Consider the following 27,947-nt stretch of genomic DNA (forward strand, 5'->3'; position numbering starts at 1 on the left):
AGATAAGGCAATTTGATCAAAGGAGTTATAGATCTGATCCAATTGACTCGAGAAATGGTGAATCGTGGATATCGTAGAAATACATTTTCAATTCTCACAGACGACGTCAAAATTATGCTTCAGAACTAAGTGATGATCGGAGAGATTGAACTAGTGGAATATTGCATTCGTTCAAGGTTTTGATGTAGTGGAGGGAGGGTTGACTTGCAGGGCTAGCATTTTAACGCTCAAGTTAGTAAGAGAGTAAGAAGTAAAGTTTAAATGGAAGAAAGATTCAATACCTGAGAAATGGCGTGATCATTTCTTTAAATATAAGATTTGGCCAGCAATTAAATGTGTGTGTGAGCGTGGAATACGATCGATCATCAAATGGATCTGGACAATGAGTGAACGTTGCGAATAAATTCACCTTAGTAGTCTTGAAAATAGAATCCATCTATTCCTTTCTCCTGTCATTTTGTGTTTGACTCGTATTGGGCTCTCATGTCACTTTGGACCTTACGGAGGAGGGCCCATAACACATGTGATTCAAAAATAAGACTAAATACATTAATTTTTTGAGTAATGCTATTCGTACACTCAAATCCTACACCAATACTTACACTCAACACTGTTCACCGTATTTATATAGTGAACAATATTTTTTTAATAAAAAATATTTTTATGAATAATGACATGTACGTGAACCGTGAACAATGACAAAGTTGGTTAATAAAGTATAAAAAATTAGTTAATTAATAAACGTCAAAATGTTAAAAATAATTTAGTAGTAACACAAAGTATTGGTATAAGAATTGGATGTATGAATGACATTACTCTAATTTTTGTATGGATGTTAAAATCTCTTTAATGAATAGTCTCTGTAAGTGTTTGTTAAACTTAAGAAATTTGGATGAATTTTATAAGCCCGTCTAAACTTCTACAGTCAGTAAACACTCCTATTTGTGCCTATTGAAAAACCTCTTCCAATTTTAATACTAATCTTTGTAACTCAACTCACTTAAATTTTATGTAAAAGAGGAAGAGAGAATATTTTAGGCTCATAATACTTGTAGTCTTGATGACTGCTAGGTTATTGCATTATATCATAATAGGATACCAATTTGACTTTGTGATTAACAAGGCGGACCCAGTACAAGCACAATATGGTCACGCTTGTATATATAAGTCAAGGGTTCTTTCGTGCGACACAATTAATACAATGGCCCCATAACTATATGGCTAACGTAAACACTTTCACATTCATCTCCTTTATTTTCTCATGTTGATGTTGACAAACCTCTATTTCCAAGAAACATTGTAATACTAGCAAGCAATAGTTCTCTTCAACAGTACTCTAGCAATAGTTAACACTCTATGCCCACTGCTTAGAAAAACAATCTTTCACATTACAAAATGCAACAAATCTTTTCAGTTTCTTTTCTTTTTAATTTACACAAAGAGCTATCTACGAATTCTAATGCCAGGAATGTCTTTCAAACCCATTTTTAGTGCAGTTTTTCGAAACAGGGAAGGTGGCCTCTGTAAACCAATTGATTCAGAAAACCGGTTTGCCAGCTCAGCTACTGTGCTCTTCTCCCTCCCAATTTCTCTAATGGAGTTATAATAACCAAGCCACGCATGATAAGCTGCGTCTTTGATGTCATTATCAATCTTTGCCATTGATTGCTCAATCTGCAAGAATTAATGTAGTCAATTATTTTCTTTATCTACAATCATATAAGCCGGGACACGATGACATATGAAGATCAATATCTATTATGTACATGGCGAAATGAGAAAAAATCAAAATAATGCAGACATTAGAACAAGAGCACAAATTATACCTTAAGCTGTGCTTGTGGATCTAAATCTGGTAAGGGTAATTTCTCTAGAGGAAGATCCTTGATCTCATTTAAAAAATACTCTTCCCATGGTGCAATCAACAATATGCCATCCCCTCCTTTGCCTTCCCGTCCTGTTCTTCCAAGACGATGAATATATTGTTCACGGTCTGTAGGAATTCCCACCTGGATTCCATAATATAGTTTAGGATATGGAGCAATATAAGTCGTTCAAAAAAGAATTATAGACTACCGGTACAAGTTTCTCAAAAATACACATTCTACGATAGTTTTAACAAAGAAATAGTTCTGTCCTATTTCAGAAGTAGGTAACAAGAGACACATCCCATGTACATTGAAGTATATACATACCTGAATAACTAAAGTAACATCAGGATAATTCATTCCTCGTGAGGAAACGTCAGAGGAGACAAGAATCATTTGTTTGGATTCCTTAAACTCTTCTGATACGCGAGTCCGATACAGCTGAGGTTTTCGAGAATGTATCTCCCTAACGTTCAGTCTCATTTCCCGAAGAAGGTTATAAGTGAGTGATGTCACCATCCCAGTAATACAGAAAACAATAACCTGAATGCAAATCTACCAGTTAAAATCATAAATTGAATCACAAAGCAATTGAAACAGAGAAACAGAAAAGGCATTAACCTTATAATCAGGTGTTTGCGAGACATGCTCTTTCAGAATATGATGTACTATCTGAAAGTGTGATTCATGTGGAGCAATTAGATATGATTGCTTTACCTGTGATGCGAAACAAAAAAAAAAAACATTAATGCCTAAGGATCTAAAAGTCAATCAAATATGTATTTTACTTTATAACAGTTAGAGTCTGACAATAATTAGTGTAACTTACCTGAACGGGAGTCTCCACACATCCCATTCCAACTGTATCAACATATTTGTGTTCCCTTTTCAAAACGAGCTGAGATACTCGGCGGACCTGCATATTTAAGAAGGGTCGATTATATTGTTGATGGAATACTGCAGCAACACAGTCATGCTTGTAAGAACCTTCAGTCAAAAACTGATTATCAATATTAGATTAAAAAAATCTAACCTAGCCTAACCTCCTTTGGGATGGTTGCAGAAAACAGTAAGGATTGCCTTTGACGGGGCAAACAATCAACAATTTTTTCTATATCTTTTCGAAATCCAAGGTCCAGTAAATGATCAGCTTCATCAAGTATAAGCATCTGCAAACCCATCAATCGTACAGATATTCCAGACTTATTCTCAATATGATCCAGCAACCTACCAGGTGTAGCAACAAGTATCTGAAAAATTTAACACAAGAAATACGAAAATAAATCAGTAATTCAGTATGTGTTTCTAGCATGATGATTTTTTCATACACAATAAGCGACATCTCCTTTTTTCTCTCCCACCCCAACACTCAAAAAGAATTAGACTTGCACATGGTCTGAAACCACGTGCTAGGAAACATATAAAGTTTAGTTATAAAACAATACCTGGCATGGATCTGATTCAATGCGTTTCTGGTCAACTTTAAATCGCACACCTCCAACTAGAGTCTGCACCCCAATGCCATCGTGATATTTCAGTAAAACCTTTGCTTCTGCTGCAATTTGACTAGCAAGTTCTCTAGTAGGGCATAGAATAAGAACAGATATTGGCGGTGCACGATGAGAGGTATTGCTACTCATAGCTTTCAAAACTGTTTCAATAGCAGGAAGCTGTTTGCATTTAGCACCATTGATAGAAAGAAACTAAATAGGATGCAGGTCATTAAAATAACAATGGTGTACCAAAAAAGCTGCAGTTTTTCCAGTGCCAGTTTTAGCCTTGACCATAACATCCACACCTGCAATGTAACAGAAGTACGAGGATCATCAAAATTGAATCTAATAGACATATTAAACGAATGGGAGAAATGTAATAACAAGCAAAGTAACAAATAAAAGACTTGAAGTGGATGCAAGAAAAAAATCTGATTGAGAAAAAGAATCGCAATGCAACAACTTTTACAATATGCATCTATTGTAAGACTATCAAATTTTGATAGTGATGGTGTGATGATAAATAGAAACTATATAGCAAGGTTGAAAGATATAGGAAACATACCCTCAAGACAAATGGGGAGGCTAGTCTCTTGAACCCGGGTCATATGAATGTAACCAGATGAAGAAAGTGCTTTGATTGTCAATGGTGATATAGCACACTCTTCAAATCTAGGAAAAAACAAAACATCCAAATCACTAATTGCAAAACCAAATTGTCAGAAAAAAATATGCAAGCAAAACATGCACACTCATCTCAGTCTCTATCAGAGTAGTCAACAGTGGTGCTATCCCGCTATAGCGGAGCGGAGGCCGGCTGCTATGGGAAGAGCCTTAGCGGTGCAGACCAATATAGCGGGGGAGGAGCGGTTCCTAGTTTTGAGAGGTTACTTGCCCGCTATCCTTTTCCGCTTTGAAAAACCAAAATTACCCCTTAAATTTAAAATGTTTTAACTTTAAGTGTAATTTAAAACGTTTTTAAATCAAATTTGAGTTGAGACTCAACCCTAACCTTCCTTCACCGACGTTTCCGCACTTCAGTAGTGCCAAAGAAAAACCACAAGTTTCTCCCTCGCCTCTCTCTACACTTCGTTCTTCCCTCTCTCTACACTTAGTTCTTCCCTATGCTCTTCATATGTTTATAATTATTATTCATGTAATTTGTCCAAAAAATGATCAAATAGTGGCCATCCTGCTATACACTATCGTGCTATCCCATTTTTAGGTAGGCTACTCCACGCCGCTATCCGGGATTGACTACTCTAGTCTCTATCATATTCAAATTCTGCTACGCAATACCACTACAGCACCACAATAACCACTATGAGACACCAATTGTGCTTAAATTGAAAATCACAAAACAACAGGGTTCGGTTCAAATTATGCTCTGATGCTGCGCTCCTACTTACTGAGAACACCAGTGTATATATGCTTTTGGTATAATCAAATGTTAATCAATCATCAATACTAATACTAGGTAACTCAAACACAAAATCAACACACATAAAGGAAGAAAAAAACATTTCAATTGCAGCAAAGGAATAACAATACCTAGTCTGAGTAAGAACATTTTCCCGTTCCTGACCCTGATTTTCCTCACTTTGACTCAACTTTTTCTTATTAAGCTCATACTTAATCAACTCAACCTGCTCCGAAAAATCAGTTTTATCATCAAAAGTCTTGGGCATAACTCTCCTCTCCCTCTTCCCATCATATTTACCCAATGAAGCAATACTACCCATTTTCGAATAGTAACCCTGATTCCTAGATTCATCTTCAACCTCACTCTCACTCTCAGTAGAAGAACCATTCTTCCTCCAAATTCTCCGCTTTTCAGGCTTATCGGTGCTAACCCGCTTCCGATCAGCCAAAACCCTAACTTCAGGAACAGACCGGTAACCCCTAATTTGGGAATACTTAGTCAAATTAGTCAAATTCTGATTGCGTAAATCAATTTGCTGTGAGGTTTGGGGTTGAATTTGGGTCTGAGCTTGGGTTGGGGTAATCGGACCGTCGAGGTCGTTCCAGAGATCTTGGGCACCGTCTTTCATGAAGCGATCGGCGAGGGATTTGATGTGCTGATGAGGGGAGATAGGGTTGTGAGTGGTGGAGGAAGAGGATGAAGGTGATGAGGGTGAGAGAGTGGAGCGAATGTGAGAACGAATGCGAGCTTGGTAGAGTTGTTTCTCTTGTTCGAGGAGGTTTCGTTGTTTCTCTTTGGCTCGTTTTTCGTGCATGCGTTTCCATTTCCATTTGCTTACGCCGCCGGGGAAGGTGCGAGGACCGCCGCCCATGTTACGGATGAGATTCAGGTTCCATGAGGCGGATGATGATGCCTTACGGCTTTCTCTAATCATCCATCCCCACATTTCTGCTTCTGTTCTGTTTTGCTTGAGGAGACAATGCAGCAAGGGGTTTGGTTAGGGTTTATGGTTAAGAGAAATGGGTTAAAGCTTTTCTTCCTTCTTACAAGAAAATAAAAATGTGTGTCATAATGCAATTTAATTTGAATTGTATTTATGTTGTTTTTTTTTTATCTGATTTGGTCTTTTTAGTTTAAAATTTGAGTTTTTAATTCTTTTTAATTTTTTTAATATTTTAGTTTTTTAATAATTTGATATTAATATATGATATCGATAGTTTTGATTTGTCGTTTATCAAATATAAATTCAATTTTTTTTTGATAATAATAATAATAAAATTTAATTGAAATACACTGACTGACAGTTAATTATAACATTTTAATTTTAGAAGAAATTTGATTTTTTTTTTAAAATCACATATAAAGTATTACTTGTGAATAGCTGTGATACACTGACCATGTAAAATATTTTACACTAAGGCTATGTACAATGGTTTTATTATTCAACATTCTTCTTTTTCATTTTTTATACTACACATCATTTTTTCTTTCTTTCACCTAATAATTCAATACACATTCAATTTATACTCACTACAATGATTTTGTTTAATAAAATTCAACATCCTATTTCACTACCATTCACAACACACTAAAAAATTTAAACATTCAAAACAACCAATAAAATTTTATAAAGTATTTTGTGGACCCCACTCTTTCCACATTCAACATGTTGAAAACTTTCAACACCTATTAATACACCTCACTTTAAACACTTTATTCAACACCCTCATTGCAAGGATTCAACTATTGAATTTGTTTTTCAACACCCCCATTGTACATAACCTAACCGTGCATAATAATTATTCACTTAATAATAATAATGTTATTTATTAAAAAAATAATTTTTTTTATTAAAAATTGAAAAATCAATAAAATAATGGTATATTAAATAAAAATTTTCACTTTGATATTTAGCGACACTATGTTTTTGACGATGGCAATAAAACGAAGTGTTTGATTGAAAGAGTTAAATATGTTAGTAGACAAGTTAGGGTTTGATGATCATTGCAAACCTTCTCAGATGATGGTATGCAACATGAATAAATCTCAAGTCTCATCGCCAAGAAGAATCAAGCAAGTGTATAAATGATTGGTTTACATGACAAACTTTGAAGATCCAAAGTGTAAAAGAGAAGATGTGTGAAAACTCACTATTTCGCGTCTAAGTAAATTGTGTGTTGTAAAAACACAAAGGCTTTTTCGTAAAGTTATACGGCTAAATCACACAGATAATTTTTAAGTCTCTATTTGTCAAGAAAATATTCCTAAAAACATTTTGGAAACGTTTCAGTTGAATCAAGCACTATCTGAACAGTTGTTGGACAAATTTGTATTGTTCAATAGATTGACACTTATACCCGATCCATTGGGTTAGTGCAAAAATCATCCTTAAACATTTGGGACAACGTCTTAATGATCGACAACAACTATGTATCCTTTCCTTCCTTTTTTAACATTGTAAATGCTTAATTTTGGGGCTTTCAATCGATTAGAGCAAGCTGTCAATCGATTGACACATTAATTTTGGACAAGAAAATTTTCTTTTTTGTGTCAACCTCTAGCTTATAAATATAGGTTCTTCCTTTCACAATTTCACATCTAGAAATGTAAGCAATCTATCTTAGTCATCACTCTCTCTAAAATATTTTCAACTTTCTCTCACATGATTTTAGTCGTAGGGCTTCGAGAAAGTCTTTTTGTTTAGTGAGAAATTTGTGTATTATGGAAATGGCATTGCTGTAAATTTACCAAGGAGTATATTTTCTCTTGGTTGAATAATCTATCCATAAGGGAGTGTTTGTTTGGGTTCAAAGCTCAACTCATTAAAGCTTTGATTTGGGGATTTAGATTATAAGTCGTCGTTTTGCTTTGTAAGCTAAACCTGATTAAAAGCTTTCTTTGGTTCATGATCAGTCAGGTTCAAAATCTTAACTTGGATTATGGTTATCCTGGTAAAAACATCAGTATGGTTCAAAAGCTCGCCCGGGTTAAAAGCCTGCTTTTGTTTGAGATAAGTCTGGTTTAAAATCTTCGTGGTTCGTGGTTAGCATGGTCAAAACCTCGGTTCGGTTCAAGAGTAGAACATGGTTCAAAAGCTTACCTTGGTCCGCGATAAATCCATAGAAACTATTAGTTTATCTTGAGGACTAACCGCTTCAAGTTGTTGTTTGGAAAGAAGATTAACCGCTTCAATCCGCTGTTTGGAATGACGAATAAACGCTTCAATCCGCTGTTTGGAAGGAAGACTAACTGCTTCTCTCTACAAGTTTGTATTATGAAGAAAGACTAACTGTTTCTCTCCATTTTTTTGTTATTTGGTTGGAAGTTAGCTTGAAAATTTATTTTTCCTTGTATAAGGGGTTTCAAGAGTTCAACTTACTAAAAGCACTTAAGATTTATTAAATACTCTCAAGGTCAAACTAGGGGACAAGACTAAGTCTTCTTGATCGAACCTTAATAAATTTATGTTGTCTTTCTCTCTCCCTTAACTTTTACTTTCCACTGCTAATATCTAAAACTTTTTAAAACATTTTTAAACTCTAGAAATAATCATAAATTTTTTTCAAACCACAATTTTCTGAAACCCACAATTCAACCCCCCCTCTTGTATGTGGAGTCACATATCAAACAGGCGCTTCTTTGGTGACCATAGGGAAAACAGATGCCCTCGCTATCCTTTATCATGGACACGAAATCCTCAGCTTATCTAAAGGGAATATTATAGCACCATTCCTCCCCTTGAGCATGAGGTGATTCATATTGTAAGGTGTTTCCGACCTCTTAACTCTTGTACTATAATTACCCAAGACCGAGAGGACGAGGACGAGAAGTACTTGGTAGGCTTTACAGTATGAAGGGAACTTTTTGACATGTTCCTACATCTATAGTATTATGTGTATTAACAATGTCTCCCCCTTTGTTTTGCAGAGGATATGACTAAAGTCTCACTAGGCAAGAGGAGAGAGCGCTTGATTCGCATGCAAGTCACATAAAAACTATCGGTCTTTCCCCCGTCTTTTCCCAAGGATTTAACCATTGTTGGTGAGAAGCGGGAGTGTAAGACATTCCATGTCGGTGAAGCTCGCCCTTTGAAGAATCAGAAGCAAGAAGAGGCAAGTAGTGGATATTCTCCTCGTGGACCTTCACCGTGGAATACAACTATTTTTATTACAATGAATTTTTCTTACTGCTTGCAACTCATCTGACATGACTTCAAGGTATTTTTGAAAGTATTTTCTTAAGAAAAATAAGTTTAACATTTGTTTGTGTGTGTGATTAGCCGTATATTTTGTCAGAAAGCCCTAGTACTTTTACAATATATATTCACTTAGAAGCTTAGGTCGTTCTTTCACACACTTCAAGTCTTGTCAGATGTTTCTATCTTGTAGACACTTGTTTGAGTTCACTTGAGATGAGACTTGATTTACATTCCATTTGGATGCCATCATCAGACAGACAAGTTTATCAAACCCTAATATTATGGTTTGCATCTTTAACCGCTTTATGTTTTACTTTAACTATTGTCATCAAAGACTGACTGTCATCATCAAAAACATGTTTGTCTTTAATGGAACTTCTTTGATTAGTAACCTGCAAAATAAAGTTTCACACTTTAAGGGATAACTGAAGTATTCATTAGATTAATCTCATCTCCAACGTAATAGGATGACTCACCCCACTCATTCTCTTAATGAGTCAAACTCGAGAGACATGGAGCCAATTTTATAAGCATAAGAACCGACCTCCCCACGGATTCCTTCATTAGAGTTCTCATCTATAAACACTCAACCAGATAGTTGAGTATAGCATTTACATTTTTACATATCAAAACATTGAACCCTCTTTGCACCTTATCACAGACAAAGTAACATATCTTCTACTCACCACAAGTACACCAATTATTTTGTTTTGAAGTAGATCGTTAAATAAGTGGACCTAGAAACTAAGACAACCCATTCTTTCCAAGTTTTGGGGGGAAATGGAGCAGAGTTGCGTCGTTCATCTCTGTCTACATGTAATATCATATTTTTAACACATCCTAGAAATGATACTAAAAGTTATATTAATCATCTTAGAGAGCAAACAGAAGTTTTTTTTATACGAGAGAACAAACAGAAGTTAATCTCTAGTTTGTATAGATTGGCATCAACTACAAAAATACTAGTCATCATAAAGTTTGTTACTTCTGAAATTTCTCAGCTCATGAAATAAATCAATAATCAACAATAATAGTAACCATTCAAGTAAGATCTGGTGGTCACAAAAAATATACAAATAATCACACCAAGGGATCCTAAACTAAAACTAACATGAATTCCGCATGTTCATCTTTAGCTGCAGACACCGATCTCTGTTTTTTTCACCGACAAATTTCAAAAGCAGTTCATGGTTTGCATGCATATATAGATTCCTCTTCAATGCTTAGATTGGCTCCTAGCAGCACTTCGTCTCGCACAACATCCCACAAAGTATATGATAGACTGACATACAGAATAAAAGTTGGTGAGAATATTACAAGGTGGATTGAAGAATTTGTCTTGATTGTTTTGTAAACGTATGAAGAGGCAGCAATGTCTTACCAAAACAGCAAATAATACGACATTGAATATTGCAACAACTCTCCACTCGATTTTCATGTATTGTGCCACGCCGGCCCTGGAACCAACATTCAGAAAAACAAAGTGGCAGTGAGACAATGTACTCGTATCTAGAAAAACATATCCGGAACATGGACAACCAAGAGTAGAGATTCTCGCCATTGGTTAAAAGAAATAAAAGGCTTCATTACTATGCTTATGCGTGTATAACGTCACAAATTCTAGTAAAAAATATAGTAATGGAGCCCTATACTCTTTTCAGAAATGGAGAGGATACGTAATCGACAATCGGGCATGCTTACTTGCAAGAATCGCAATCATAGCATTTGACAGCTCGAGAATTTTTGTATCGCTTGCAGTCATGGATAGGACTAACTGGATGAAAGCTCAAGTCATAGTAGGATGCGTTTACAGCAGGATATCCACACCTAAGTTAAATAAAATCCCAAGATATAACAAAATCAGAGATATGCATTGAGCTTCTTAACCGAAAAATAAAATATATTGATATATTCTATATCAAAACAAACTTGACTGACTATTATAGATAAGGAAATTCTTTGGAAAGAAAGGAGACCCTACTCAGAAGGCGGTCGGCAGCAGCCAGATTCAATCGGACTCAATTTAGCTAACTTATATTGTTTGAGAGTCTACATAACATGAAGATTATAAAAGAGGTCAATAACAGCTTTGTGAGTTTGAAAAATAATCTGAATTCAATTTTGTGGAATAGAATAGTATAGATCATCACACCTTATATTTTTTGGATAGGTTGTTGCAGTTTTCAGTTTTTACCAGACAAACCCTCAGTCGCTTCCAATTACGAGAATTGTTTAACTAAAATCAGACAAAAGAAATCAAGGAAATGAATGTTGAAGTGTTGTGTACAACATCGTTTCTCGGTTAATAAGAATCTTACCTCTTTGAGAAACCAAGAGCTATAATCTTGAAGGTGATATTCCTTGTACCTAAGCATATAATAAGTTTGTCAATTATTGAATCGAATCACGCTGTGTTCTCAAGAATGAAGCACTTGACTCGTTACCTCAAACCAGTCACGCTATGACCAGATCCATTATTAGTCACAATGAATCTGAAACAACGGCAAAAGATCGCATAAGGATCCAAACAAGTATCCAAAATCAAAGAAGTCAACTGAAAGGATGATCAAAATAGTAAAAGCTGGTTTGGCATTTCGAATGTGACTTTGTGTTATTAAGACTCAACTCGTGAATCCGTTGCAGATGCAATACGTAATTACAAGAAATGATGATGTACAAAGTGATGATAACTGTCAACAAACATGCACACTTACACCAACACTGTGAAGACCAAGATTCCCACCAAGATGAAGAACAGCATGATGAGATACTGCAAGTGCAATGTCAAGGAGGATGATTCCCTTAATTCAAAATTTCTTTGAAATATTTTTCAATTGTAGGGTTTGTGGTAAATATATAACATTTGACAAGGATACAACCCATAACAATATGGCGCTTCTTTTCTTGGCACCCAAAAAACCAACTACGGATCTGTACAAAATAAAACGAGATGGAAGAGAATAGAGTAACAGAAAAAGATTCAGAAAATAAAAGGAAGCACCAAATTCATTAAGAATGTAAAAAAAAACTAACATTAAGAAAATAACAGCTCCAATGCTTAGCACAGGTATAGTGAGAGATTTTCTGCAAGCATCATCATGACGAGTGCTCATCCACAGCCCAAATATTATCACAACCATTGCCAAAACCTGCACAATGAGAATATCACATACACTTCAAATTAAAGACATGTCCCGAGTCTTCGACATAACATGACACCAACACATTTGATAGTCACATTCAATCACTTATACTTTTTTCCAAACCATTGCACGTACGTATTCCGTGTTAGCACTGACACTTTAGGTTGAAGACATGCCTTGCATCCAATAGAGCACATACACTTCAAATTGATGACATGTCTGGTGTCCGATGTTGACACAATGCCAACACATATGACAGGAACATTCAATCACTTCTATATTTTCAAATTACTGCACATATTCGTTGTTAGCACGCAGGTTGAAGACATGTCAGACATCAAATAGCACATACAATTCAAATTGAAAACATGTATGATGTCCGACACTTCAGATTGAAAACATGTCATGCGTTCTAACACTGACAGTACATCGACACATTTGGTTACATTCAACTACTATTATTTTTTTAAATTATTACTAAGGTTTTAGAGCTAAGCTCAACAGCAACAAAACACCCCTAAAAATTAGCTGCTAAAAATCATACTTTTGAACACAAGTACAAACTGTAAACTAAAATGGATAATGCAAAAAGGACAACAAGTACAAACACAGTGTGTAAGCAATTAAAACATGGCAAGAAAATTAACAACAAATAATAGTAATGATAAAGAAGAGAAAGAAGAAGATTACCATGGTGAGAAAGTTGATCCACCGAGTAACAAAAGTGCTAGTTCCCATTCCCATTTTTTCTTCAGAATGTGTTTATTCCTGTTCAAATGATAGAAATGGAAAAGGAGGAGAGTGGCAGTGATGCGATGAGATAAAGGATCGGAAGAAGAAAGAGTTTGGTATGAATGGTGATAGATACGCGCATGTATCATGTATGATGAAGGTGCGACACACGGTGTACAAGGCAAGGAACAAAACCCAACACTCTACGACACGACATTCTATGTACAACAAAGACCGTAACAGTGAGAGAAGAAACTCAACAAACAAAAAAGCTGTTTTTGATGGATTATTATAATAATAATATTTCAAACTTATGAATTTAACTTTGGGTTGTTGTTGTAGTCACTAGTACACAGTTCTCCACTTACAATAATTCAAAGTACTATTGAGGTTTTAGTTTTATCGATGATAGAGAAACAAAAACCAAAGTACAAGACATAGAGAGAAAAGTAGTGTAAGCAAGATAAGGAAGACGGGCATTGGTCATAAATGTGAATAGGGTTGGTTGGATCTACTCTACGGAAAATACTTAGATGGATACATATCCTTCTCCAGCTAACCATCTCCCAAAAGTTTTAGTTTCTTTTAAATTACTCTCAAAATATTGGAAAAAATATTCAGAAGAAATTATAGCGTTTAATGAAAAGATTGGTATTTCTTCTCCCATACATTTAAGTTGAAGTTAAAATTCCCATACATGTTTTTATTGTTTTTTTAAAAAAATTGATTTTTTTTCACATCTTTTAAAATTTCATAATTAAATTATGTTTTTCCAATTCTCTTAAATAGATGAAGATGTGATGGATAAAGTTTAGAGAAATTGTACATGTTTCTTCACTACTAAAGATATATGTTTTACTAACATTTTTCTCTATTCATTTAACGCTAAAATTATGTAGGTTATCATTAATTTGTTTTGTGCTATATTTGGTAAATATTTCCGTCTAAAAGTATTATCGTGGACTTAACTATTAGCCGATATTAACATTGTATTATTGTAGTTATCATCCGCTCTCATACATCAATTAGGGTAAGAGGCAGACGTAAAAAAAAACTAGTGTATGGTTGTGAAAGGAAGAGAAATTATAAGCACAAACAGTGGCGAAGTCAGGAAAATTATAAAGTCTGGGCAAAATTTTAAAGAATGCAAATTCATTGTATATAAGATAAAAATAGTTATCAATCAAAATAAAAAAGACTCGTCAATTTGTCAACAAAAATATAGTTTAAAATAAAAGAGATGAACAAGGCAATCGACTTACAAAACACGGAGTATGGCTTGGCATATGGACCAAAAATGCAGTGGTACGGTCGATGGTGATGCATAAGACAATCGACTTACAAAACTTGGGGTATGACTTGGTATATGAACCAAGAATGCGCGAGTTCATAATTTATGCAAGCATAAAAGCAAGCAAGCAAATAAAGTTCAAAAAAATAAAGAAAGCGGTAAAATTATTACAAGAATTCGGAAATTGGGAATATAAATTGACAAATGAGGATGAAATGAAAGCAATACAAGTGCGTACAAACAAGCATAGATTAAACATGAAAATAATAAAACAATCAAATCAAATTAAATTACAAGTGTACTATCAAAGTGAACTAGTCTTCTAGACGAGTAATTTAAACAATTAATCGAATAGATCTCACTGTAATAAAATCCAATATCAAGCTATGAAGGTGTGCAAGTGTGCGTGTGTCTCATTGTAAGAAATACTCAAGAGTAAGTCTTTCATTGTAAAAAAGGCTCAAGAATAAGTCTTTCATTATATATTTATTTTTTGTGAAATTAATAATAACAAATCAAATAGTAAATAAACTATTAAAAAAACTAATAAAATAGCAAAAAGAGAGGTTCAAGAAGAAACATATATTTAGGCCCACAAAATCCAAAAAAAATAATATAACAAAAAAATACAAACTAAACTTAATTATCATTTAGTTACTAATAAGAAAGAATAAAAATAATAATTATCATTTGGTTAATAATAAAAGATTAAAAAAATTAAAACAAGAGTTAGTGAGATAATGGGATAAAACCAAACACTAACGTGTCTTCCTTATAATTCTCTCAAAACAATTTTCTAATATTATAAAAAGATTAAAAAATGTGGCCAAAAAACAAGGGAGGAAGTTTGACTAATTAAGGAATAATTGAACATTATATTTAATTAACATGGACACGTGAGGTAACATCTTTAGCATTCTCTCTCATAATAGAATTCATCTTCTTCGACAAACAAAACGCCATGGCCGTACCCCTCTTTATGCCTTTCTGAATATTTTTTGCTTTCTTTTTGTAAATTTTTTTGGGCCAAATTCAAAAAATAATTGGGCCAGAGCCTGGGCATGTGCCCAGCCTGGCCGGGCCCAAGAGTCGCCTATGAGCACAAAGGAAAGTAGGTTGTTATTTATAGCAAAATGGTCTAGTGCCCTTTTCAGTTAAGATTTGTGTTTAGTGGTTTTGGTTGGAAAATGAATGTTAGATGTGGCATTCACAATCATGATCTAGCAAAGACTTTAGACGGCGATATACTCTACAGTTTAAAATCTGATGAACGGCAATTTGTGAACGATATGACAAAGTACCATATGGCGTTGAGGTTCATAATGGGTGCACTGAAAGATCGAAATCATGAAAATCAGACAAGTGTCCCACAATTGTATAAAGCAAGAGAAACATATTGATACTATTAAAGATTCATACACTGAAGGGCAACATTTGATTAGTCTACTAATCATGATGAGAGGTATATGTGCTAGACAAGAAACAAGGACTACTCTAATATTGTCGGTGATATACTCTAAACACATCCTAATTTAGTAAATCTCCTAAATATGTTTCATCTGGTTTTGAGTTTTTACTCCATATATAAAACCAACATATATCGGCTACCACTGTGTGAGATTGTTGGTGTTACATCAACTAAATTGATATTCTGAGTTGAGTTTGCATACCTAGAACATGAAACAGAAGCCAATTTCATATTGGCTCTTGAGAAGCTGAAGGAATTGCTCACATTTGAGAAGTTGTTTTCCAAGATTACGGTGATTGGTCGAGAACTTGCTTTGATAAATGTTACTGAAGTTGTCTTCCTAACCATAATCCACCATTTATGTAGATTTCATGTGAAAAATGTTGGTGCAAAATGCAAAGTGCTTGTCGAGTGGAATAGACAATAACATGTGATGAAATTGTGGAATAAGGTCATGTTTCAAAGATTGTGGTTGAGTATGAGCAACACATGCAATATTTTGAGCTAGTATGAGATAATATCCCTTCATTCATTGATTTTGTTAACAAAACATGGTTTGTAAGATTGTCCGACAAAATCTCATGTTTTGTTCGTTAGCTTCGCCTATTTTAAAAGCTCTCTATTGGTTTGGGAGATTGTCCGTCGAAATCTTCATTGGTTTGTGATCTAAACCTGGTATAAAATCTCTCAGTTGGTTTGAGATTGGCCTGGTATAAAATCTCTTGTTTGGTTTTGAGGATCCAATGTAAAACTCTAAGTTTGATTGTAAGAAGGTTCGTTGGCATGACTTGTGAAAATCCCATATAGAGGAACTCTCAAGAAGAAATTCTTAAGGAAAGGACTTAAGCCAAATAGTTAGCCAAAGCTCTATAAATCTTCGGTGCAATCTTCTTATCCCTTATATCTCTTTATTTTCATTGCTTGTTTGTTTCTTCTAGGATCAAATCTATTTTTAACTCTAATTTTATTCTTCTTATTTATTCTGCTGCTTACTCTTTTCAAAATTGTTTTAAACAATTTATTTTCTCAAAGATGTCTTATTTGGACATCATTTTTAATGCAACGCAATTCACTTCCCCTCTCGTGTTCGGACTCAATTATCTAACATTGAATACTGGAGTTTGGAACCTTAACAAAATCACTTAAGTGGCAATAAATTATGATGGATCCTCTTGGAGGAATCCTTGTTGCCTATTGGGAAATGAATTATGATGGATCCTCATGGAGGAAGGAGAAATGAATTACGTTGGATCCTCATGGAGGAATTCTTGCTGTCTAAGGAGGACTGAATTATTCTGGATCCTCATGGAGGAATCCTTGGTGCCCAAGGAGCAAATAATTATATTGGATCCTCATGAAGGAATCCTTGTCGCCCAAGGAACAATGAATTATGTTTGATCCTCGCAGAGTAATTCTTGTTGCCCATTGGGTAATAAATTATGTTGGATCCCTATGATGGAATCCTTGCCGCCAAAGTGGCAATGACTTTGGATCCTCATGGAAGAATTCTTGGGGCTACCAGAACTCAGAATCCTCCTAAGTGGAAATACGATGTTGGAAAACATGCTAAGTGTATTTTAAAACAATTCACTCAAGAAAAATAAGAAGAACAACACAAAGTGAAAAAATGTGCTTAAATTTCATTAATAAAACTCTTGAGGCTTAATTAATAATTACACAAAATCCCCTAAAGGCATAATTACAAAGACTATCAATGAAAAAAAAACAAACGAGAAAGCCAAAGACAAGACCGTGAGCTCAATGCCCAAACTCCTTGGGTCGCATTTCATCTAAAGTAACTTCTTGGCGAACCTCATCCTCCTTAGAAGTTTTGTCCTCCACTACGTTAGCGCCCTCAAGTTCATATTGAACGTCCCATCAGGAGATGGACCAGCGGCCTTGGGAGGTGGCACCTCCTCTTCATCTACCCCAAGGTCGTCCCAGATTACCTTGAATAAATCCACCTGGATCAAGTTCAGGCCAGTGTATAGAAGGATTGTTTGCTCCTTTGCCCGCTCAAAGTATTGGTCAAAAGTATTCAATAATATGTTCATAACAGCTGAGAGTTCTTATTTCAACTTCTCCTTTGAATGAAAAGTAGCCTCGAGGGACTCCTCATGCTTTTCTCTAGAAGGGATAATGTTTAGGCCTTTGTTGCCACCTTTTTAAGGATCTCTTTAAGCATCACCTTTTACCGCTTCACTCCATTCCATTCTTTTACCATCTTTTTTACTATCTCCTTCCCTTGGGTTAGAGATTCCTTGGTAATAGAAAGCTTGGCCTTCAGGTCTGACAATTTTGGCATGATTCTCAAGAGTGCTCGCCCCATCACCATTTCCCATAAGCACGTGATTCTCCACCATGTCAAGAAGCTTCTCAGTCTCTATTCAACTAATTGCCTAGAGGTTTCCAAGAAAGTGTTCATGGATAGGTAGACAAGCGCCAACGTATTTTATTGCATCGAACCTTGCCCCAATCCACAACGAGGAGTGTTGGGGAGGGTCAGTCCGAATTGGCAAGCTAGTTTATTGTTCACCCTCTTCATCCTCTTCAAAGACGATAATGGCTTTGTCCTTCGGGGGCGAGGAAGAATTCTCGCCTTACTTCAAGCTTTCAGAAGAGAGTCTTAGTGAGAGAATTCCCTTCGACGGGTTACTTGCCTCCTTTTCTGTAGAGGCCATCCTTATGACTTTTTAGACTACTAGTCCATTGCTCTTGATGCTCAGCCTTTTTCTTGGCCAGACAAGCTTACCTCTCAGCAATTGGGATGGACGATATTTTTTGTGCAAAAAGGAAAAGGAAATATATAAGTAACCAGGTGAATCAATAATCATAAAAAATTGAGGATTACTACAATCTCAAAATTATGAAAATATTCATCTATCTCACTATCCTTTCCATGTTCTAATTCAATCATGGTACGGGAACTCATAACTTCAAATTCATCCAAAAAACCAACTACCTCCCTCTCAGTAAAGATAATGTAGTCGAAGTTAAAACCAATGATCACCATTGGATCCTCTATCCAAGTCATATGAAAGTGAGGGGCACCATCCTCCCTAGTTGTGACCATGGAGGTGCCATCTCGCCCATAACCCTCACAAACCTATCTTTCTGAATTTTATAATGGTTAGAGTGAGGCTTGAATAATGTCCTCCATGATATGGTGCACAAAGTCATCTAACCACCTTTATACTAGTTTTAGTACCATAATAGGAAAATAATATTCCTATGGCAGAGTTAGCATCCAATATCCGACATATACTCTTAAAGACCCTAAAAAATCCATAGTTGTTTGGTGAAATCTGGGATGGAGCAATGTTTGTACTCACTAAGACCTCCTCTTTGAACAAGGTAAAGGGAATCAGAACCCCTAAATCTTGAACAACGGAAAGGTGAAGATAAAAGTAAGGACATGGCGAGTCAGGTAGGGCAGCTAAGTCAACCCTCTCCTCCTTAACACACGCTTCCAAAATACCATCATCCTCGCCGCCAGAGCCGGAGAGGCTGATGTATCGTCAAAAGAAGGCCATATTCTCCTCACAAATGTACTAGGTCCCAAAATCTTCAACGCTCATGTATTTAACATGAGTAGCCACCATTAGTTGTTGGGAGTTTCTTGGGAAAGAACAAGAATAAAAATAGTCAGTATCACTCGCATAACTACTAGTGCTTTCATAACTTCCAGACATGCCTATTTCTAAGAGCCTATAATCTATTGAACCATCTGACTGTTCAACATTCCTCATAAAACACAAATATTTTTCTAACTATTCTATACTATTTGAAGGCTCTATCACCTCACCACTCTTTTCTAAATCCCTAATGATTTCCATTAAAGAAAAAAGGAGAGAAGAAAAGTAAAAGCCTATACATGTGTATGAAGGAATTAGAAATGAAATTGGTGACCTTGGAAGTAAGTTCACTTTGAGCTTGATGAAGGTTTAGATGAAAACTTTGGAGGAGAAAGTATCTGAAAAAGGGAAAAGTGAGGGTTGAACCCACTCTTTATAGGGATTTGAAAGTCGGTCCTAAAGGTAATGAGTAACCTTTCAGTAGGTACATCAACAGTTGAAAATGATTATCCACGTGCAAGGAACCCATGTCGATTTGACTTCCGAAACAAACCCTCCATTAGCTTCATTTGATGTTGCAGGTGCGTTTACCTATGACGCTTGAGGGACTCACCAAAAATTCTGCTTGAGGGAATCGATCCAAGTTATGTTTGAGGGACTCTCCCAAGGATGACTCTAAAAGCTCTTTGGGATTAGCACAAATGTAAATATTGGAAGTGATCAAAGTAAATCACTTTGTCCTTTATAAGCCCTCGTGTTTAAGGGATTGTGTACCATTATAATTGTATTGAGCTCTAAGAAGGAACAATCCATGTAATGAAGGCAAAACACATTTTTAAGGGCGGGAAGCCTCATGAAACCATGGGCCGCTCGAAATGGGCCATTAAGTGGCTTGGATTTTAGCAATCGGCCTCCAGTTGACTTTAGTCCAATTGAACTCACTCCCACTACCCATTTGCCAAATGAACATGGGAGATGACGTGTCCCATCGTAATAGACTGGAAGAAAGTTTCAATGAGGGTAACAATCACCTCCATTATTCAAGGAAGAATAACTCCTTTACTTTCCACATTTCCAAGGAGGAGATGAGGTAACCACTCTCTGACTCAGGCCCAAGGAGCCTCTATAAACACCTCAGTCATATGATTTAAGGAGGATAATCATTATTCATCCAAAAACTACACATACAAAGTTTCTCATCACTATAGGATCCAAAAGAAACCAAAGTAATAAAAAGCGAAGATATGCTCTTTGATGAAGGTAAAGTGAGGAATTGTAAACAAGGTGAAAATCCTATTAACGAACTGCATAATTACAATGGTATATGAGTTATGCTAAAATATGATCACATAAGTGAATAAACACTTAAAGCATAGGGTTAGAAGGTCAACAAGAGAAAGGACTCGGTTAATTAGATTGAGAGATTATGATGTATTCACCGACCAAGCTATATCAGATGATAATGACTTGATTGATCAAACAACAATGAATTAGTCTAAACCAATCAATTTGGATAAACGCTTAAATGATTCAACTGGTTGACTGTCTTGAAAGAAAAGTTAAAGAAAATTGAAAAGTTAAGACTTGGCAACTAAAAGACAACTCAATCAACCAAAAAAAACTAATTGATATGAAATGGGTTTAGAAAGTAAAGATGGTGTCAAATGGTGAAACTCCAAAGTACAACAAGGTTAATTGTAAGAGTCTTCCTACAAAGACCTAGTTTAGACTTCAATGAAATATTTGCACTAGTACAAAGAATGGAGACAGTTAGAATAATTATACCCATAAAAACACATAAATGTTGGCCTATGTATCAATTTGATGTGAAGTCGATATTTCTTAACAGAGTACTAGAAGAAGAGGTTTGTGAGATAACCACTGGATTTTTGAGTTCAAAGGTCAATAAAATAAGGGCTTAAGTTGAAAAAAAAAAAAAAGCTTTGTATAGTTTTAAGCCGATACTTAGAGTTTCGAACAAGAGAATTGATAGCTTCCATATTCAATTAGCTTTCACCAAATGCACATTAAGATATGGAGAATATGTAAAACATTCAAGTGAGAAAGAATATATGGAGAATGTGTGAAACATTCAAGTGAGAAAGAATATATAATAACATGATTGTATGTTGGTGATCTCCTAGTGACAAGACAAATGAATTAGAGGTGTATAAATTCGAAAGAAACATGATGCTTGAACTTAAGACATAAGATCTTTCAATCTCTTCATCTCATCAAACCTTGACTTCTTCCATTTGTTACGGAAATCTCTTGAATTCAATTTGTTAAGTCAATTACTTGTGGAACAAGTTATCTGTTTGTTAGTTTTAAATGTTTGTTTAGATGGTTATATTTGTTAGTAGTTGGTTGAGTAGTTCGCTATATAAGTAACCAATTACTCCCATGATTGTTATCACCTCATTATTTAATAAAACACTTTGATTCTCATCATATCCCTCTATGCAAGCTTTTTATTCATTATCTTAATTCTCAACATCACTCCTTTATCTTCCTCATTCAGTGTCCCTACAAAGCCAGCCTGAATTTTATGTGCAAATTACCGAAGAGATATACTACAATACAGTAGTTGTTCATGGATTGCATATATCTGCTTAAATACACAAATAGACCCGACCGCGAAGATTTAATAATTTCTCAATTGGTCGCTGTACAAAAGAACAGAAATATATCATTTTCCTAGGAGAGTGCAGTTTCAAGCCTTTTATTTTCTTTGGGGAAAGAAAATTTTGATCTTTGCCACAAACCTCTCATATTACCTCAAAAGGTTCCTATGGTTGCAGCCAGCTTTCCCCGAAAGAATGTATAATCACCAAAAATCTGGCAATGGTACAGGTTTAGAGCCATAGGCCATAGCTATTCTACTCTACTTGCACATGTCATAATAACCGACTTCATCGTTTCTTTATCTAAAACAGTTTGAACCATCACCTGCTCAAAAGATGATTACTGATCAACGTCGTGTCAAAAAGCAAAATATCATGAAGTGTACATAACTCAAGAAACCATCTTCAGTAATAAAAAAAAAAGGAATACAAGTGAAAGGAAAGACATTCTTGAATGACACAACAAAATCTGTATAACAAGAAGGTAAAACAGATTCTATAACATTACCTCTTGTATTTTATTTCCCGATCGGGCAAGCAACTTGTACTGATCCTCAAAGATGGATGCCATATAAACCTGGAACAAAATTTGGTTTGCATGCAGATAAATCAAGAGACTGAGTTTGCTGATAAATGTTAAAATGATTCCGGAAACATGCGACGGACAGAAACAATATTAAAGCAGTAAGATCAATACTAGAATAATAAAATTTCATGAACCACATGCAGACTCCTTAATGCATCATGCCAGCTCAATTGACAGAATAAAAAATGAACTACTATTCTTTCAAGTAAACAATAAAATGCAAATCCAAGTATGATTCATTATATTATGCAGAGGTTTGGATATATGTATCTGTACCTGAAATGTGGGAGCTAAACCAGGGCTCCTGAACAAACGGCCTTTTGAAACAGACTGGACTTCCTTAATTTTTTTCAATTCTTTTATAAGAGATTCGACTTCAGTCCACTGTCCAAAAACGAGCATTACATGATTAATTGTTCCGAACCACAAATTAATGAGACAACAAAATAATTGTTGCATACTTATCAACAATTCATCGTAGGGCCAGAATAATTATTTCTCTGCTACATCACAGACAGCATCTAAATGTGATGATCGAAATGAAAATATTATACATGGAATGCTGGCACAACCAAAGGGCCAGAAGTTGGAACATGAACTAGTGGAACAAAATGCAGAAAACAGCTACTATTTCAAAACCATCTTTTCATTTTGCACTAAAAGTTATGACCCTACATGGACACTGAACTCTTCATTTTCTTAAAATTATTTGGAGCATCATATCAGAACTTCTTATTTACTTAATTTACCCTTGGATTTATCATCAAGCAGAAATAAATCTAACGAACACGGCTTGCATTAACTCAGTGTAGATTAGGAAAACTTGCACAGTCTGAAATTAAACAGAGAAGTACAAAATATTTGATTGATTGACTCTGCATGCCAATGTCTGAAAATTAAATTTTCATAGGCCTTTTGTTGGTTGCTAAACTACTGACACAATAAGATCCAACAACACAGTTATTTAATCAATACAATGGGTGTACTTAGGTTTATTTAAAAAAAAAAATCCCGGTCACTTCTACTTTCATGTCAAGATTACCTCTGTATCAGTTTGAGCTGCTTCCAATCTCCCATCAAAGGATTCATGATCCCCAACTACAGACTCTAAGGATTCCATCAATGGATCAGGCTGTAATAGGCAGGCAATGATTTGTTGAATTAGGAATGTAAACTTGCTTAGTTTAAATAGATTTTCCCAAATAATGGAAGTACTTCATAGAAAATAACTATATAGATGATTACCGTGACCTCCTTTAATGATAAAAATATGCGCCCACGTGCAGAGTTTATTTGGATAACTTTTGCCTCTAAAACCTGTGCCAAAAAAAAGTAGGCATAAAGATAAATACACAAGAACTATAACTAGGTAAATTGCTAGAAGATATTCATGTATCTTATAGTATCTCAATATTATCTTTCTCAGTGTGTATCCTACATCGGTTGGATTCAAAATTGAACCAAATCGATAAAAAATCATAGTGTGTATCTATTTTGGACACGAATCTCATTGAATCCTGACTCATTATATTAAATCCTGAATCACACTATAATGAATCTTGACTCACTACCTAAACTTAGTGTAGAAAACTATTGCAATTTCGTTAAAAGCAAAAACCAAAAAAGAAAAAATTGTTTCAATGCTTTTCTCATAACCAAAAAAGAGAACATATTTACTTCTTGAAAAAAAATATAAAAGATCTTAAAATAATTGTATTGTAGAATAACATATTTTGAAGTTTAAACATGCAGACTTTAATTTGTCACCCCTCAAGAAGGAAAATACCTGATCAATCTTAAAATAATTAGATGGGTCCAGCGTGGCATCCCAAGATATTTCTGACTGATGAATTAGTGCAGAAACTCCTTCAACCTAGATTAATAACAGGTAAATATTTAGATTTTCTGCCTCTTCTCTAAACTCGATTCCATGAAACAATATCCAGGCACTAGCTAAATACAGAGGCTGTGGCACAAGCATAGTCTCAACAAGACACTCCTACTTTCTTAATCGATGTAAATCTAAAATGTGTTTGTAAAATTGAACTGCACAATACTGAAACCAAGTGTTTTATATACCTCCACAAAAACTCCAAAGTAAGTTATTTTCTGGACGCTGCATTTCACTATATCACCAACTTGAAGTCTAGCCTGCCATAGTAAACACAACGAGTCTGAATACCACTTTGTTGCATTAAGTCTAAAACACGTGCTCCTGGCTAATTCAAGAATAGTTATGTCACTGAAGCATTTACCATAAGGTTTCTCTTTTTCTCAGTTAGGTCTTCCTTCTCTTTTGGTTTGAGTGAAAATATGAGCTTTTTCAATTTCCTGTCAGCCAATAACACATATGCTTTGGTTTTCTGCAAAACAAAGTATTGGCATCTAAACATTAAGAATGATACTATTAAAATTTCATCTTTTGCGGTAAAACTAGATAAATCTATTTGGGTAGTGTACTTATGTTTTTAATACCAAACCTGTCCAATAAATAATGATAAGTAATTGACTTTCTCTTGGTCATAAATCCTCAACAGATCTTCCAATTTCATATCTGGAGAAATTTTATCTTCAAATTTACTATCATTCTCCGTATGTGAAGGAGAATCGGACGACGGATTATTAATTTCAGCATCATTATGTGTCACAGTGACCAAGTTTTGCTTGTACAATGATGGATCCAAGCCCTTCTTCCTTAACCATGACTCAAAAGCTAAGAACTTCCACTTGGACAAAAGATTACGGTATGGCAGAAATCCTACCAAGGTACCAAAAGAAACCTGTAAAATGGTTTAATCCAGTTCAGAAGATAAACAAAACAGACTAGAAAAATGTTTTTTTGTTTATAAATGAAAGTTGGCTTTACTGCTTTTTCAAGACTTACAACGAAACCCTTGGCGCTGCAGCTCATTAGTTCCACATCATCTCTATCTCCATTCTTAATCAATTTTTCTGCCTTGGTCCAGTCAGCATCTTCGCCTTCCTACAAAATCAAAAGGCACGAAGTTAAACATGGAATTTAAGGAAATAGATGCACAACTAATGTTCATACAATTACACACAAGTAATTAGGGTAGTCCATAAATCTCACCTGAATATCTGACACATCAACAAAATTGCCTGATTCTTCACTGTTTCCGCGACTTCCGGGATCAAGGGAAGCAGTCTTTTCTTCAACAGGTTTTGAGGTTTGTTTCACATATTGATCTAATCTATAACAAAAATTCTATTTAAGTAATGAAAGATATTTGCAACCATAATCTGAAGCATACAACTCTGAAACGATTTTCATATACCTTTTTGCTTTTCCTTGTATTGCAGCTTCCACGGACAATCCCGCCTTAGAACCAACGGTATTTAAATCAGACGATTGATTTAAACCAATCGGCTCCTGATGGACCTCCGGCTGTCTCTGCTCATCTTGCTCTGATCCCTAATTAATCAAGCATGAAATCATTAAAAATTATCCTTACACAATTGAATTCCATAATCGCAACAAAGATTAGCACCTACATCATTTGGAACTACAACTTTTGCATCTCCAAACTGCTCTTCGTCTTTGTCACTTGGTCTGTGAGGCTGTTCCAACAAGATCACCTTCTTGACTTCATCACTTGGATCTTCAGACTGCTCTTGTTCTTTTTGTGCGGTTGGTCTGTGTGGCTGTTCCAACAAGTTCAATTTAGTGACTTCATCACTTGGATCTTCAAATTTGTCATGTTCTATTTTGCTGCTCGGTTTGTGTGGCTGTTCCAACAAACTCAATTTAGCAACTTCATCACTTGGCTCTTCAAACTTCTCTTGTTCTATTCCGCTTGGAGTGTGTGGCTGTTCCAGCAAGCTCAAATTAGCGACTTCATCACTTGGCTCTTCAAACTTCTCTTGTTCTGTTTTGCCGCTAGGTGTATGTGGCTGTTCCAACAAGCTCAAATTAGCGACTTCATCACTTGGCTCGTCAAACTTCTTTTCTTCTTTTTTGCCGTTTTGTTTCTGTCGCTGTTCCAACAAGCTCAAATTAGCAACTTCATCACTTGGCTCGTCAAACTTCTCTTGTTCTATTTTGCCGCTTGGTCTGTGCGGCTGTTCCAACAAGCTCAAATTAGCGACTTCATCACTTGGCTCGTCAAACTTCTCTTGTTCTATTTTGCCGCTTGGTCTGTGTGGCTGTTCCAACAAGCTCAAATTAGTGACTTCATCACTGGTCTCTTCAAACTTCTCTAGTTCTTTATTACTACTTGGTCTGTGTGGCTGTTCCAACAAGCTCAAATTAGCGACTCCGTCCTTCGGCTCCACAAACTTGTCTAGTTCTTTATTACTACTTGGTCTGTGCGGTTGTTTCAACAACGTCAAGTTAGCAACCTCATCCCTCGGCTCCACAAACTTCTTTAGATCTTTATTACTACTTGGTCTATGCGGCTGTTCCAACAACGACAACTTAGCAACTTCATAACCCGCCTCTTTTTTCCGCATCTTCAACCCACCATCTCTATTCCCACCAATCGACGCCCCCGGCTTCCTCAACAATGTCATGTCACTAAACTTCTCCTTCACCTGTCCACCCATCATTTCAAGACTCAAATTCGGTTTCAACATCAACCTCGAAGACACATCCTCCTCTTCATCATCCTCGTCCTTTTTAAACAACGACGGCTTCCTCAAAATAGCCTTAGGAACACTACTTTTCCTAACACTCCCAGGCTTACTCGGCGTCGAGCTAGGTTTCTTAATCTCCATTGCAACATTCTTATCACCATCGTTAGGTTCGGGTCTCGATTCGGGAGGTGAATTCTTAGCCCAAGGTATTTCAACTTCAAATGGAAGTTCCTCAATTTCAACAGCTTTACCTTTCTTTCTTTTATAAAATGATTTCTCAATGTCAAGATAAGAAGCATCAGGATTAGCTTTTCTTCCCATAATCTAAAACAACAAGTATAATAATAGTCAAAAAATGCAAAATTGAAATGTAATAGTAATATGAATACAATACCTTGGCAAGAGTGAGTTTAGGATCTTCGCCGAGTAAACGACCGAACTCGAGGTCCATGAGGTCTTCATCATCGAGTTTAGGTTTTTTCTGTTCTTCATGTGAATGTGATGATGAGGCGAAAACCTTGTTGAATTTTCTCTGATTTAGATAAAGAGTTCTTGTTCTTGTAGTTGTTGTTGTTGTTTTATTGGAGGATGGAAACCGTGGGAGAAGAGTAGTGGTGGTGAGGAATGAGGTTTGACTGGTGAGAGGAAGAGACTCCATTTTTGAATTAGCTTAGAATTTCAATTGGTATCATCAAGCAAATTTCATCTCAACTGTTTTTTCTTTTTCTTTCACTCTCGCTGCTCTGGTAGCAGGATTTTCGCAACACAGGGTTATCCAGCAGAACGTAGTGACGTGGTTTCTCGGCCTTTTGTTTTTTTTCCTTCAATTTTTTTATACAAAAATAATCTTAAATTTTAAAATTTAAATATAGACAGGGCTACGACTCAGGCTATGTTTGGATATCACAAAATGAACAGAGCGGAATGGAGCGGAGCGGAGTAAGATGAAGCGG

The 27,947-nt window shown here is 35.5% G+C and overlaps 3 protein-coding genes across 3 annotated transcripts; all 3 read right to left on the bottom strand.

Moving 5' to 3' along the window:
* Positions 1-1,284: 1,284 nt before the first annotated feature.
* LOC131603611 (probable DEAD-box ATP-dependent RNA helicase 48) lies at positions 1,285-5,833 on the bottom strand. Its single transcript, XM_058875999.1, has 10 exons — positions 4,913-5,833; positions 3,927-4,033; positions 3,611-3,666; positions 3,314-3,538; positions 2,912-3,118; positions 2,698-2,784; positions 2,490-2,585; positions 2,196-2,411; positions 1,827-2,009; positions 1,285-1,674 (listed from the first exon to the last, which is right to left on the bottom strand). Exons 1-10 carry the CDS (start codon positions 5,728-5,730, stop codon positions 1,444-1,446), a joined length of 2,226 nt encoding a protein of 741 aa, XP_058731982.1. The 5' UTR covers positions 5,731-5,833; the 3' UTR covers positions 1,285-1,443.
* A 4,159-nt stretch (positions 5,834-9,992) lies between these two features.
* LOC131603615 (tetraspanin-10) lies at positions 9,993-13,370 on the bottom strand. Its single transcript, XM_058876005.1, has 11 exons — positions 12,816-13,370; positions 12,016-12,131; positions 11,859-11,913; positions 11,697-11,752; positions 11,427-11,474; positions 11,301-11,349; positions 11,135-11,218; positions 10,964-11,031; positions 10,684-10,809; positions 10,364-10,439; positions 9,993-10,264 (listed from the first exon to the last, which is right to left on the bottom strand). Exons 1-11 carry the CDS (start codon positions 12,867-12,869, stop codon positions 10,199-10,201), a joined length of 798 nt encoding a protein of 265 aa, XP_058731988.1. The 5' UTR covers positions 12,870-13,370; the 3' UTR covers positions 9,993-10,198.
* Positions 13,371-21,757: 8,387 nt separating this feature from the next.
* LOC131603610 (uncharacterized) lies at positions 21,758-27,789 on the bottom strand. Its single transcript, XM_058875998.1, has 14 exons — positions 27,389-27,789; positions 25,915-27,318; positions 25,698-25,834; positions 25,493-25,613; positions 25,286-25,384; positions 24,882-25,181; positions 24,657-24,764; positions 24,481-24,552; positions 24,188-24,274; positions 23,647-23,718; positions 23,444-23,533; positions 22,678-22,785; positions 22,324-22,392; positions 21,758-22,140 (listed from the first exon to the last, which is right to left on the bottom strand). The coding sequence occupies exons 1-14, from the start codon at positions 27,650-27,652 to the stop codon at positions 22,066-22,068; spliced, it is 3,006 nt and encodes a 1,001-aa protein (XP_058731981.1). The 5' UTR covers positions 27,653-27,789; the 3' UTR covers positions 21,758-22,065.
* Positions 27,790-27,947: the final 158 nt, after the last annotated feature.

This window comes from Vicia villosa, linkage group LG5 (genome assembly GCF_029867415.1).
Source record: "Vicia villosa cultivar HV-30 ecotype Madison, WI linkage group LG5, Vvil1.0, whole genome shotgun sequence".
NCBI lineage: Eukaryota > Viridiplantae > Streptophyta > Magnoliopsida > Fabales > Fabaceae > Vicia > Vicia villosa.

Excerpts from the sequence above, each read along its gene's own strand:
- LOC131603611 (XM_058875999.1), bottom strand. The coding sequence starts at position 5,730 with ATGTGGGGATGGATGATTAGAGAAAGCCGTAAGGCATCATCATCCGCC. Across the intron at positions 3,667-3,926 it reads CCTCCCCATTTGTCTTGAGG|GTGTGGATGTTATGGTCAAG; the intron begins GTATGTTTCCTA and ends GTTACATTGCAG. Across the intron at positions 2,010-2,195 it reads ATGTTACTTTAGTTATTCAG|GTGGGAATTCCTACAGACCG; the intron begins GTATGTATATAC and ends TATGGAATCCAG.
- LOC131603615 (XM_058876005.1), bottom strand. The coding sequence starts at position 12,869 with ATGGGAATGGGAACTAGCACTTTTGTTACTCGGTGGATCAACTTTCTC. Across the intron at positions 11,475-11,696 it reads TTGGTCTTCACAGTGTTGGT|ATTCATTGTGACTAATAATG; the intron begins GTAAGTGTGCAT and ends CCGTTGTTTCAG. Across the intron at positions 10,440-10,683 it reads TATGATTGCGATTCTTGCAA|GGCCGGCGTGGCACAATACA; the intron begins GTAAGCATGCCC and ends TGTTGGTTCCAG.
- LOC131603610 (XM_058875998.1), bottom strand. The coding sequence starts at position 27,652 with ATGGAGTCTCTTCCTCTCACCAGTCAAACCTCATTCCTCACCACCACT. Across the intron at positions 25,385-25,492 it reads TTGATGTGTCAGATATTCAG|GAAGGCGAAGATGCTGACTG; the intron begins GTGAGATTTATG and ends TTGATTTTGTAG. Across the intron at positions 23,534-23,646 it reads TATCATTAAAGGAGGTCACG|CCTGATCCATTGATGGAATC; the intron begins GTAATCATCTAT and ends TGCCTATTACAG.